The 15030-nt window shown below is 33.9% G+C and overlaps 1 protein-coding gene across 3 annotated transcripts in view; it reads right to left on the reverse strand.

The window, feature by feature from the left end:
• Positions 1 to 15030, reverse strand: part of SEMA3A (semaphorin 3A) — a 206044-nt gene that overhangs the window by 77658 nt on the left and 113356 nt on the right. For all 3 annotated transcript variants that reach the window (XM_078060096.1, XM_078060098.1, XM_078060097.1), the window contains exons 5-6: positions 11098 to 11191; positions 1937 to 2056 (exon numbers count right to left, since the gene is read on the reverse strand). In XM_078060096.1, coding sequence (XP_077916222.1) covers positions 1937 to 2056; positions 11098 to 11191 — 214 coding nt within the window. The remainder of the gene's footprint in view (positions 1 to 1936; positions 2057 to 11097; positions 11192 to 15030) is intronic.

Below are 15030 nucleotides of genomic sequence, written 5' to 3' on the forward strand. Positions count from 1 at the left end.
AGCATGGATATTTGATTCTATGTCCAGACCCTTTTGATTACAACAGCATTTGTACTCAATTATGAATGATCTTAGGCATCATCTGCATTTAAGATACAAACAATGGGGAAATGATGTCAAGCTTACTGGTAACTTGGCAGAGCAAGAAATGAGGGAAGCTAAGAGAAGTGGCACTTTAAAGAGAAAGGGCTATTTAACAGTGAGAAATATTGCAAGAGATAGCATCCAAATGGACAGACTGAAAGACAGGTATAGAAAGTTATTAGTGGGCTTAGGAAGAAGCAGCTCCCTGGGCTCAAACTCAGGTTTAAGGTGGCTAACGGTGGTGAAAATGTTGAGGAAACAAGATCCTAACCATACTATGGACTTAGACAAACAGGGACTTTACATCATACCAGGATTAAAGGAAGAATTTGGATAGAACAGACGAGCAAGTTTTCAGGTCAGGGGAAGAAATCAGGGAAGGAGAGAGAAAGACAACAAAAGAAATGTACATTGGGTAAATTTATGAAAAAAACATCAATACAATTAAGAGCAAAGGCAGCATGGAAGGTAAGAGGCACACCATTCATACTAATACATAAAAAATAATAGGATGATCAGAAATGCTGCAGGGCAGAGATGCTGACTGAGGTAATTTGAGGTACGTTTTATGTTTTGAATAGTCATTTTAAAGTATGAGATATATGAGAACAAAAATTATCACAGACAACTCATGGTCTCCTGAAGTTTCAGCAAAATTCACAGAAGTGTGATTTTTCTCTAATAAACCAATGAGAGAGGTGATAAAAGGAATTTTGGGTACCCCAAAAGGGCAGGAAAAACAGGTGTGGTAGAAATTTAAAGAATGAGATATTCAAACATCTTACTGAGAACACAGATGGACTATAAGCCATGAGCTCCATGGGTTCATGGAGCTCATCCATGACTCCAGGAAACCAGGAAAAAGTTCATGAATGGGAGATTAGGGTCTGGGCAGGAAACCAGGAAAAAGTTCATGGATGGGAGATTAGGGTCTGGGCAGCTTTATTTTATAAGACTGAAGACAGATATACATGGAGATAGTTATTTAATAATAAAAAAAACATGGTAATATTGTGGGGGCCATTACAAAAATCTGTGATAAATGTGAAAGTGAATAATAAAAAAAACAAACTCTACAGAGAAGAATAGATTAGGATTATTTAGTTCAAAATCTGAATAAAAATGTCATTTATTTATTTATTTTAGGCATATAGATTTTGAACATTTTCTCCTCTATTAAATTTATTTATATACTAAAAAGAGAAAGACAGTAAAAAAATCTAAAAATCTTGATCAAGTTGAAGCCAGTGCCTGAAGTTCAAGAAATTGGGTTCTTGTTCCAAATCTTCCACCACTGGGTTAGAGATAATTTTAGATGAAACATTAGTCTTAATTTTCTCACCTATACAAACTGAGAGAAGGTATTAGGAAGATTAAAAGAGAATCAAAGGAAATAAGTTCTCTGAAATTCTGAAAACACTTTCAATGTAATGTTATTAGCATTACAATTTGTTTAAACATTCAAGAACGTGTATGATGCTCTCAGGGCAGTATGAGAGGTGTGGAGGAAAAAAATACCACATCATGAGATTTGTTGTGGTGTCTGGGTAAGACAAGACTGGTAAGTCATCTTATCTGTTTCCACTGCCTCCCTTCCGCAGCTCCAGCCCAGATCTCTTTCTTTCCACAGTTCACTACTGAGAAACTTCAATTTTGGCATGGAGCAACTATTTTCCTGAATTTTTAATCTCGCTTTTCTCTTCTTCCCCTATTTTCTCACACCCACAGTCATGAAGTCACCACCATGAGTTTAACTGCACACTAAATCTCAAGTCACAAGGAAAGCTCTCCACTGACAAGTACAGTTACCCATGTTATGTAACATGCCTGGGCTCTGGCCCCCACCACCTACCATTGAGCCACCTGGAATCATGCTGCTCCGTCCTAATTGGGTGGTGGTGCCCGAGAGTTCTGAAGATCGCAAAATCTCGCCCCATAAAATCAGCCGCAGTCCCGGAGTATAATTCTCCATCTGTGTTGTGACAAAATAAAACCACATATGCATCCTTTAATTCAATTAAGGAAAGAAAAACAAAACAAAACACACAAAAGTTGCATGTAAAGACCCTGCTAGAAAGAAAAGAGAAATGCTCTCTGCATCATTAGGCAGTTACTTTTATCCTATGTCTTTGTTGAAATGAGTATTTTAGTAAATGATCACTCACTAAGTATCTGACTCCTCATTAAGTAGGAACTTCGAAAAATGGAGTAAAATATGGTTCAGGGGACATTACTAAAACATAACATTTATTCCTTTCTACTATGACGTGAGAAAAAAGAAAAAAACGCATACTATATTCATCACATTTTTTTTTCAAAGATTTTATTTATTCATAAGAGACAGAGAGAGAGAGGCAGAGGGAGAAGCAGGCTCCCCGCTAAGCAGGGAGCCCGATGCGGGACTTGATCCCAGGACCCTGGGATCATGACCTGAGCCGAAGGCAGACGCTTAACCATCTGAGCCACCCAGGTGCCCATCACATTTTTATATGTGTAAAGCGACAGCACTTCTAAAATCCTTATTTATTAGGGTAAGATACCATCATAAAATATTGCTTATAGTTTTTATTTTAATGGAAATTAAAATTTCAATATATTTCCTTTTTAGTGGTACCTGAATGAATAAGATTTTGCAATACGTTAGGACGAATATTTTCCTCCTCAAAATTGTTTTCATGCTTTTTATTTTTGAATATTTCAAGTGGGAGAAGTGTTCTAACTTAGTATAAGTTATCACATAGTCTAAAAACAAGTTTATCACATAGTCTCAGATATAAAAGAAATATGTCTGGCGCCTGGTTGGCTCAGTCAGAAGAACATATGACTTGATTTCAAGGTCATGAGTTCAAGCCCCAGTTTTGGGTGTAGAGACTTTACTTAAATAAATACAATAAAAAAAAATTTTTAAAAAAAGTGTGAAGAGGAGGAAATTTTGACAGACACAGTTCAAGATTCTGTTGTGTTTTCTGACTCATAATATTTACTGAATACCATTCTGTGTTTGCTGGGCAGCTAGGCAGTGGCTTGACGATTTCAAATGATCTCATTTAGTTCTGTCAACAACCCCATGATGTAAATGTTATCCCTATTTTCCAGTTCAAGAAACCCAAGGCTGCTCAGCTAATGCCTAGGAAAGTAAGGGTGAAAGTTCAAACTCAGGCCTGTTTAATCCCAGTCCTTTTACATTAAACCCTACCAGCTTTTAATAAACTGAAGGTTGTAAAAATTATATTTTCTTTCCTTAAACAGAAAGTACCAGCCATTATTTCATCCAGGAAACACATTATTGCCTGATTACCTCTAGTGAATTATCAGCAAAATGAAACAACAAAAAAATATAAAATTTTCTCTAAATAATCTACCATAATGATAGTACACTTAATATTATCTTGTTGATCATTTGGATAAGTTAATGTTTCTGCATTCACTGATTTGAAAAATAATCACAAAATAAAATAGGAGTAAATTATAACTTAAACATTTGTATAACACTATTTTCCAAAGGATTTTCACATTTATTAGATAAACTGAAAAAACTTCCTGTGCATCTTCAAGTATAAATGCCTTTGGGAAAATCCTGTTAATCTGATTTCTCATGTGATATTCTTTGTTCACACTCCCAATTCTCACTTACAAATAAAGGCTTTATAATGAAAACAGACGTTCTCAGTGCTCCAACTCAAATCAATTCCTTTGGTAGAACCTGTGGTTCTCTGATATGTCTGAATGCACCAACCTTTGGAGAATGTCCAAGGCAGTGGAGAAGAGCTAAGCAGAGTAAATCACTGCACAACTCCAAGGTTTAGCTTGAAATATTAATAAAAAGATACTTTTTCTTACAGATGAGTTTTAAGATAGTGGTCATTTATTTTGTATTGTTGTGTATGAAGACAAGTAAAAATGACAGTCTGACAATATATTAAGTACAAATTACTAGGTAAATGAATGGTACTCTATAACGTTCAAAATTGTCATAATATGGTATCTGTGGGATTCAAAAGCATCCTGTGTTCTCTTCACCTAATTACATATCAAGTTCAAATCTGACCAGCTATCATCATCATATGCTGCAATAACATTTTATCTGCCCACAAGGTAAAAAAATAAACCTATTCTAAAAGCACAAAAATGCTATGAATAAGCTATCTATGAGTTTCAAAGATACTCTGAAATATGTAAATGCCTACTGTCTCCTTAATTTTAACTTATTTTCAATCACTATAACACTTTTATTAAGGTTGATATTTTATCTTTTTACAAATAATTTATAAATAGATGTAATGGATTTTTAAACTTCAGGTAAATTATTTTCTTGATCTGTGTGACTAAGAGGGCATTAGTTAAAAATGTGTTGTAAAAGCAGCCTAAATTGTTCATATTAATTTCAAATATTTTAATGTTGCCACACCAGCCATAGGATGCCTTGTGTCCTCTTTACCTTGGAAAATCAAAAGTATTAAATTATTGGGCGCCTGGGTGGCTCAGTCGGTTGAGCGACTGCCTTCGGCTCAGGTCATGGTCCTGGAGTCCCGGGATCGAGTCCCGCATCGGGCTCCCTGCTCGGCGGGGAGTCTGCTTCTCCCTCTGACCCTCTTCCCTCTCGTGCTCTCTGTCTCTCATTCTCTCTCTCTCAAATAAATAAATAAAATCTTTAAAAAAAAAAAAGTATTAAATTATTAGTTGAACCTCACTGCCCTCTCAATCACATGTTAGGTTATGAAAATCAGGAAAGGTGAAAAGAGAACCATGAAAAAGAGAAAAACTGAACAATTCCATATCAGAGTGTAGTCAGATAGAACATGCCCAACAGGAGGTATCAAGAAATGGAAGAGTAAAGAACGGCTTTATTTTTTTTTTTTTACATCTCCATGACTTATTTTACTATATAACTGGAAATTAGTTTATTTAGTCCCTTTCCCTATTTCACCCAACCATTTTTGGGTTTTTGTTTTTTTTTTTTTTTGGCTTGCTTTAGTGTGAGTAAAATCCACAATTACACTCACTATTACATGTAAACTCTATTCAGGGGAGAGTTGAAATAACAAAACAACACCAAAAGAAACCATTATTTGGATATACATAGGTTATTTGTTTCTCTTATTAATTTATATACTTGTTTTATAACTTATATTTTTTTATCCACTCCCACATAAGCAAGGCAAAAATATAAATGAAGGCAAAGGTAGAAAGACTGATTTTGTTTTTCTTTTGACAACAGATAAGTAGGTAGAGAAAGCAGAGAGTTCTTCAGTAGGAAAGCTATTGATCAATTTATTACTGAAAACAGAATTAAAGAACTTAGACACCAAAGGAAGTTTGCAGTTTAGGCACCATTTGCCTCCAGTCATAGGAAATTCCCTCCCACCTGAATATTATTGCTAGCAAGAGCCAACGTGATTTTAGTGAGCTGTAAGGGCACCAGATGATTAAGTGGTCATGAAGGGTACATTCTCATATTGTCAATGCTCAATATCAGTAACTGTTTTTTATACCGGGCCTTAAATCAGATCTTCTGCTGAGATGTCTATAGGATTCTTATCAGGGATGAATGCTCCACAGAAAATGTAGGACGTATTTATTATTTCACCTAAATGTATAGGTGATACTTTTGCATTCTCATAAGCAAATAAATAACAGTTAACTTAGAATGTATTTTATTTAATATACTTGTGCATTTCCACCATGGATTAAAGACTCAGTACATTCTGTGGCTATATAAAATGATCTGATAAGGGAGTATAAGAAATTTACTGTATCTCAGTTGGCTTATTTTTGGAGAACAAACATGTTTAACAAAAAAAGTCTACTTGCCAAACTTCTCTTGTAGTTTCTAGGTCATTTATGAAGTTATCAAATTATATGTTGATTCTTGGGCATAGTGCTAATTTTCCAGTTTTCTGACCCTTAATGTAAGTCTTCTTGAAAATCTGAAGTAGTGTATTAGGTAGATGTTATCCTACAATGATTCAAATAGCATTATGGCTAAAATACATACTTCTAGGTTTTCCATATGTACTAAGCTACTAGTGAAAGAAAATACGACATTTGTCCAATTTTATTAAATTGATGGTACAATAAATATACACTTATATACATCAAAAAGTGGTTGTGGATACTCTGTCCAACAAAGTTTTTAGTCTCTCTACAAAAGACACCATATAGCAAGTTTGATGTCTCAAAAATAATACACCAGACTAAGAAAAATTAGTGCTGACAGATGTAACTAACAATCTAAAAATTGTCAAATATGAAAGTTGTTATTAGAGTACTCTGCCCTTCTTTCTTAACTGTAAGATTTCCAAACTGTCTCTATGGAAAGCATTTTTTACTGAGATGAACAAAAAGTTTAGTGAACTGCATTTCCACCACGGCAGAATTACCTGAGAAGCATGTGTTAAAAACAAAAGTTCATATGTACTTCTGGACTTTATGTTCACAGCTCAAAATGAAGTAAAAATGTGGCTTAGATCAGTTACTGTATTGGATTACAATTCCTAAGAAGGGTGTGGTGAGAAGAAGTAGAAGGTGAAAAAAACGTTTCCTGATGAAATCACAGCATTACTAACACAGGTGTAACATGTGACATGAATGTTGAGCAAAAATCAAACAAACCTAAGGACAAGCCATTATGTTGTTAACACCTTAAGTAAATTCCACTCACAGAGTAGCAGAGTAATTAGAAGCAGGAAAAATGACGTTATGTCTCTCTCTTGCACACAGATTACACACACACACACACACACACACACACACACACACAGACACATGCAGGGCATGGATGAAATCCATTTCTTGAGAATGGAAGTTAGTAAGGGAATAATTTTACATTTTTACATCTATTGAGCATCTTCTCTGTGCCAATAAATATAGTACGCTAGCCTTGTTACTTATGTTGTCCTTTTAAACTAACTTTTTTTGAGTTTATACATACACATGGCACAAAATTAAAAATATAAAATTTATAAGGTACCAAATCTGTCTCTCAGACTCCTTTATAGCAACCACTATTATTTTTTTTCTTGGTTTCCACTTCTACATACATTCCAGAAATATGTAAGTAACCAAATGTGATACGTTATTAAATTGTCTTATTTAACTCTCACAACAAACTAGTGGAATAGCATGGCCATGCCATTTTACATATAAAGAAACTGAGGTTCAGCGAGGTTCAAATAATATTCTCAATTATAGTTAATTAATTTAGGGAGTATCTCATTTGATCTAATACCAAGTAAGAGCATATTCTAATGTCAAATTATATTCTTTCCTGAGGCAAGGCAGAATTCTATCTTGGAGAAATAGACCATAGCTAAAAGTCCTAGACGCCCTGAAATAGATTTCAATAATATTACTTAATGATAGGTTATCTCTAAACTATTAGCACCACAATGCCTGGGGAAGAATACAATGAGGAAATAAAAATACTTTCAAGTTGACTACTCCTTTCACGTCATGAAAATGTGAGATGACAATTAGTGTGGAAAATACAAGATTTTATTCTTGTGTCCACACGTGGCATTTATTCTGAGCAAGGGAGAAACTGCTTTTTTTATTAAAGAATTTGTAAACGAAGTCATTAAAATTAAAATATTTACAGGTGGATGAAACAAGACATACTTAAAAATAAATAGTGGGATAATTTCATATTGACAAAATGATTTTTATTAAGGGAGATTTGAAAAATTACTAAGATTTATTTTTAAAAATTTTTTTTATTTAAATTCAATTAGCCAACACATAGTTTCAGATGTAGTGTTCAACAATTCATCAGCTGCGTATAACACCCAGTGCTCATCACATCACGTGCCCTCCTTAATACCCAACACCCAGTTACCCCATTCCCCCACCCCCCTCCCCTCTTTTTGTTTCCCAGAGTTAAGAGTCTCTCATGGTTTTTCTCCCTCTCTGATTTCTTCCCAGTTTTCCCTCCCTTCCCTGATAGTCCTCTAAAAACTTAGGACATGTTATAGGATTTGGAGACTTAATTTAGTAGCTATGCATTGCTCAAGAAAGAATCCATATTTTCTGTGGTCTCAGCTTAAAAACCCATGGCATTTTGTTTAAATTCCAGTTAGTTAACATAAAGTGTACTATTAGTTTCAGGAGTAGAATTTAGTGATTCATCACTTACATATAACACCCAGTACTCCTAGTGCCCTCCTTATATCAGTGTTGGTTCATCACTTGTAACAAAGGTACCATTCTGGTGGAGGAAGTGGATAACGAGGAAGCCTATATAAGTGGGTGTGGGGGGGGGGGTATATGTAATATCGCTGATATCTTCTTAATTTTACTGTGAACCTAAAACTGCTCTAAAAAGCAAAGTCTATTAAGAACATTAATGATAAAAAAAACTATGGCATTTTGAAAACTAACCCTTGATAAATTTCATAAACTAATTTTTAGGCTGTCATCTGGATTGAAAGCTTATTAGTGCCTGAAACTGCTTAATAAGGGACTGCTTAACAAGGGACTTAATAAGAGACTGATGATATACTTAATAAAGTATCTGCTGTCAAGACTCATCTAACCAGTTTATAGGTGGTTTGAGTCAAACATGAAATTTTATTTCCCAGTACTGGGGAAGGAAATGGCCCAGAACTACCTTGAAAATTTGTCTGAAATGAGGAGAATACATGCAAAATCTCTTGGGCAGATAGGCTTTCCCAACAGCCATTCTCTAATATACAATGTACAATCTATATATTTCAGAGACAGGTGTTACCCGTGTATGTAAAAATTTGGGAAGTGCTACAGAAAATATTTATGTTGAAAAAAACTCCATCAAATGCTTTTTAAAGCAGCACAAGAGAAAATGACAAGAAAAACCCAACAAAGGGAATTAAATGTACTATATGAGGAAGAATTTATAGCATAGTTATAAAGAAAGCAGGTAACAAAGTCACAGTTCTTGAATTAAAATGATGTTGCAGATATTTTGAGGGATTTTACAAGGTCTAGGATGGCCTGTTCATTTTTCTGTATCTTGCTATTCAGCTGACTCAGAAAATAATTTATGTTGGCTTGAATAATTTTCCTTGTCAAGAAGCACCAAACACCTCTAAAAGTTACTCGATTATTTTACGGATTAGAGAGGGAGAGGTAAAGTCTGGACTTGCATTTAAAAGCTCCCTGTTTTTTTTTTTTAGCCACACATCCTCTTCTTGACTCATGAAACTTCCCTCATTCTCTTCTCCTTTTCACAAACTTATAGAGCTTTTTCAAAGAAGTTCTAATATAAAACCCAAACTATGGAGTTTCATATTCTTTGTGGACTTCGTGTGGTTGCATACCATATGAACTATGTAATACTTACTTGTCATCATCCTTTCTCAATGGAATATTAAAATAAATAATCAAGTAAATCCCCACTGAGAAACACACCACAAATTAAAGCTGCTTTAGGCACAATTTAACATACCGCTTTTTGAGGAATATCTTTTTTTTTTTTTTCAGTATGCAATTTAAATAAGTATCGGCTGCAAGTTTGAGCAAGGTAGAACTCCTCCCCTTTGTTTAAGACAACTTCCACATTTCTGTGTGTGCACTTAAGGAAGTCATCCACATGTAATCACTAGGCCATCTGTGAAGAGGAAAATTATAAGTGTGCTACATTTGCTGCATTCCTTCAGGCCTTAAACTTTTGTTAAAATGCTCCATAAATGGATCAAATGGACTGAAATTGTCTACATCGGAAAAGCAATAGAGGAGATAATTCATGTTGTAATGTTCTTATCCTTAATAGAAAAGAGATCAGTGAAATGCAGTGGTAAAGTAAACACTAGAGAATACTGGAAAAAATATATCTTCATACTTAATGCTGTAGTCAATATGACTACAGTTTATTTTGTTAAGTAGAAAAAAAGTTATTTTTAAAAACAAAAGACTGGTAAAACTGAACTTAGAACACCATCAAATAATAACCTACATTTCCTTTTTAAAAAATCTAGATTTCTCATTCAAAATTCAATTAGAAATTTTATATTTGATAAGTTTCACTATTTTTATTATCAAATAATTACTCTCTATATTTTCTAGAAAAGGGGAAAAAGAAGAAAAGGAAACAAAAGTTATATAATTTCTACATGATCATACAGAAAAATATATTCTGGAACAGGGTAATGACTCAGAATCTTTTGTGTTTTTGGTTGTTGGTATGCCCAAAAGTTAAAAGAAAAAAAGAATTGTTTAATGATGTATCACTTTTTGTTTGTATGTTTATTTAACATAGTCTAAAGGTGATTAAAAGTATGTGGAAACAATTCTTTATCTTTCAATACAGACTAAAGCTTTCTCCTTCTTCTGATTACTTCTATCTTCCTATTTCCATCCTTTAGAACTATGACTAAGCATTCTCTACCCAGCTACATTGTTGAAGGAAAAGAAGAACACAACCAGAAAAGAAGATGGTTAGAGGAATGTGTAGAGGAAATATATTAAATGTTTTGCTACATTAAAAAAAAAAGAACATTAAAAAAAAAGTTAAAAAAAAAAAAGATGAATACAGAGGTCCTTCATTAACTCAAGGTAACACAATAGGGTCTCTGCCCATTGTACGACCATTAAAACTGACTGTGCTGATTAAGTTGTCCAAATGTTGAGAGTGTGACAAATCTAACGACAATGAACAAGATAGACTGAATTTCATTCTTTCCTTCTGACTTGTCAAAATTCCCCCTGGAAACACCTCTTTCATAAAATGAAAACCGAAACCATTTTCTCTCAGAATATAAATTTTAAAGTTCTAGTGGGGATGTATACTGATTGAGCAGGCAATTTTAAAGACACTTATTAAGCCATTTAGATTAAAAAGAATCGTAGACTGGACTATAAAAATCAAAGCAGCATTTAGGGTTTTTTCTTCTTTTTCAAAATATTTGAAAATATCTCAACTGACATCCTCCTAAAATAGTTTGTGATTAATAACGGAAAGTCTTGGTATATAAAAAGGAACATGCAATCTGGTTATTATCTATAGAAAATTCACTGTTTAACTGATTGTTGACTACGCACCTATTAAAAGAGATGCTGTCAGCAGTTTAGGGTCATATGGACTCTTCCCACGGCCATTTTCAAAATGTGAGTCCTCCAGCTTAAAAATGTTATCCTGTAGAAAAGAAAAAGAAGGACTGAATTTATTTGTAAGAGGAACTATGTTAACCTACCTGTTAATCAGAGAGAGGTTGAGTACTCGTGTCCACCATCAAGGGATATTATTTGGTAAACTTTAGAGATGGCAAAATAACTTAAGTGGATTAAAACCAACTATTACTAGCCAAATATCTACTTAGCTCAGTGATTTTTAGTAACATTTAGCATGTTTTAAGTAATAATGTATAAATGAACTCTAAGGAATAAAACATGTCATGATAAGAATAGAGGGATCATCTTATCCCATAGGTATGCGAAGCACAACCATAATGGCTCTTGAAAGGAGAGAATTTTAAATTTAAATGACTCTTTTCCTTCCTTCACATAGAGGAAAAAAAGAGCAATCCACTATATTAGATCTAGAACAAAATACGTATCTTATTTCTCCGTATGTACCTTCTAGAAGGAAATGCTAAACAGCATAGCAGTCACTTCCCCCACTCTATCATTCCTACAACTTTTCTGTTGTTCGGATGTTAGGGGAGGTGTGCCAGAGGTAGTGTCATCAGTACACCAGCACAGAGGTGACACATTTTTTCTCAGTGGAACATCTGCTCAGCTGAGGCTCAAGTACCCAGGAACTGGAGTGAACATCTGAAAAGTACCAAGGTAGAAAGTATTCCAGAAAGCTCTGCAACAAAAGCCTTGAGAAGGGAGGAACTAACTCATGACTGAGACACTGTTCTCAGAATGCATAAAACTACTGAAATGTCTATGTGACAGTGGAGTAAACTGGGGAGAGGGGTAATTTCTAAGCACTCTTTTTAGAACCAAGTTCTCTGGGAATTAATTAGGTCAGAATATATATGCTTTTTCCAGTAGCACATTAACTTGTCCAGAGACTGAAATAAAATAGCTTTTTGGCAATTTCTCTACTATTCACATGAAGTATTTTCTATCTCCTTAGAATAATAAAGGGTGTTCATTTGATGGCCAATAAGGATCACTTTATTTAACATTTAATATTTCTGATGGAGCTAATGGCAGAGGTTCAAATTATGACTCTTAAAATTCATTTGAGTTAGGGAAGAGTGCAAAAGGAAGCAAACCAAAAGCATTCTCCATCTTTATTACTGTGAGTGAGAATTACTGATTTTATCCTTTCCTCGCAATGATTCTGTATTGGTAATTAGCTATTCCATGGCAATGATGGTCCTTCAGGTCAGTTCTAAAATTTACAGAGCACAGAAATTTACGAGGTTTCTCAGAACTGTGGTAAGTTGTAGTGGGAAAGGCAGTGAGTCAGAAGAAGTCAGGCCCATTTGGGCCAAGGATTAGCTCTGGTTCTTTGGTCACCAATTAATCTCTCTGAGCCACAGGTCTCTAAAAGTCAATGCCAACAGGATATTTAACCTCCCATGTTTATTATAAGGATTAAAGAACTGAAATAAAGCATTTTTAAAGCAGCAAAATAAAAAAATGAACACTATTTTTACTTTAATACTGCTCTCATAACCACTATAACAAAAGAATATGAAAATTTGACATATATTGTTAACATTATTGTAAACTTTCCTAGCTTAATCTGAAAGAAATATTACTTTAAGACAGTTATATAAGTAACCAGATTATAAACCTGTTTACAAATACATATTTATCATAGGCACTTGAATATTAAAATGATAATATGAAGCTTGACATATGCCAAGAAAAAATACAGAAGAATCCCTTAAGTATTACTTAGATATATTTTGGTAAAAATTAGGTAATAATCCAAAAGAAATATGCTCAGTAAAAGATATACACTATTGCTACAAATCACAGAAAATGTTATTAAAATTTGTATATGTGATTATTTCTCATGATAAGGAAGAAGCAGAGAGAAGTCATGGTGTGGTTGAAAATATTGTTATAAGTATTATTACAAATTTCTTATCCTTATAAGACATTTTACAAAACTGACAAAAGATATAGGAGGTACCCATCAAAATATGAGACACCTGATGTCTCAGAACATGTGTCCAAGTTAATAAGACAATGCCAAGGTAGATAAGAAGTTCTTCCAACCTCATGTTTAATATTTGATTTACAAGGTCAAGGATTAAACTTCATAGCAGAGAGGTTAAGCATGTCAGTTATGGTTCAAGAGAAGATGAAAAACTACCCTTTGTCATGGTGTCAGATAATGTGTTCAAAGCTGGCCTTTTCGTTTCCCCTTTTTCCTTTAAATGTAACTCTTACCCAAATTTCTGGGTAATTCTATATTCTTATATGACTCTATTAAAGGGTAAAACACTGAATTTCCTTTCTAGCCTACTGACAAGGGAACCTGGAATAAACATAATTTGATTCCTGAATAGGGACGTAAAAGACATTTCTTACATATGAATGTTTATAGTGTAAAATTTATACCCATTATAAACAGTAATCGGGTACAAAGGTGTTGATATCAGAAAGAACTATCATCCCTGCCTCTTTTATTAATTCTGGGCCTCAGGCAATTCCTAAATCCTTCTGAAAGTATGTTCTTTTTTTTTTTTTTTTTTTTTTTTAATTCTTTTTTTTTTTTTTAAATGTTTTATTTATTTATTCATGAGAGAGAGGCAGAGGCAGAGGGAGAAGCAGGCTCCCTTCCTGGCAGGGAGCCCGATGCGGGACTCGATCCCAGGACCCTGGGATCATGACCTGAGCCGAAGGCAGACGCTTAACCATCTGAGCCACCCAGGCGCCCCTCTGAAAGTATGTTCTAAAAAAATATCCATTAATTTCATTTTTCCATTGTTTATAGATGCCACAGTAAAATCATTCTTTACTATACTGATTGGTATCTCTTGTGCCACAGTGGAAATGCATGCCTGTATTTTCATCCTTGGAAATTAGGATGGGAGTTTAAGATATATCTAAATGCCACAGACTCCCTAGATGCACTGAAAATTTTTCTTACTTATAGCCAGACCACAGTCTAGTTCAAAAGCTTTCCTGAAAAATATCACTAATTATAGTATGTGTAAAATTTCTCAACTAAAACAGACTATCCTTTTAAGATGTCTGATAAATTCAATGTGATTGATATAAACACCTACATTGCTGCTTTTGTTATCTTGTGAGAGAGACCTATTAGATGTGTAAAGATATTAACCCATTGTAAACAACACAAAACAAAATAAAATAGTATGTTAATGTAACTGAATAATAACATCTTATTGTTGTCATATGTAACATATCACATAGACAACCTTCTGGCTGGGCTTAGAGGCCTTTTGAAATCTGACTGCTACTCAATGATTTTCTGTTTTAAGAGTGTTAAATAGATCACATGTGCAAGTAATAAGACCAGAGATCCTAAGACCAATGTACACAATTAAACTTCATAGCTTTATATGTCTTACTTGGGCTGAAGTAATTTTCATTTTTAGAAATCCATGAACAAAAATCTAGTTGCATGGATTCTAATTGCTTTAGCAGATACTATGAGCATATCATATAAGTTATTGGGCCATATTTTATTACATGATTGCATCAGTTTTCAGCAACTATTTTTAGCTTTCAAGACCACTCTTTCTCCTTTGTCTTTTGGATTTCCTGAATGTTATTAGACTGTGGTGAGGTAAGGCATTAGAGGAAATAATAACTGTGCTAATGTCTAATCCAAAGTCTTATAAATTATAAACCATTGGTGACATCATGGCAATAAATTTCCTAAATCTCAATCTTCCCCAAGTAATAAATTTAGGTAACAAAGTTGTGATTTCAGTTGTTTTATTTAATGATTAAAACATAAACAATGTTTGTAAAAAGAAAGAAAGAAAATCCTACATATATATGATAGAATGACCATTTTGGGTGGGAAATGAA

This window comes from Halichoerus grypus, chromosome 12 (assembly GCF_964656455.1).
Source record: "Halichoerus grypus chromosome 12, mHalGry1.hap1.1, whole genome shotgun sequence".
Taxonomy (NCBI): Eukaryota; Metazoa; Chordata; class Mammalia; order Carnivora; family Phocidae; genus Halichoerus; species Halichoerus grypus.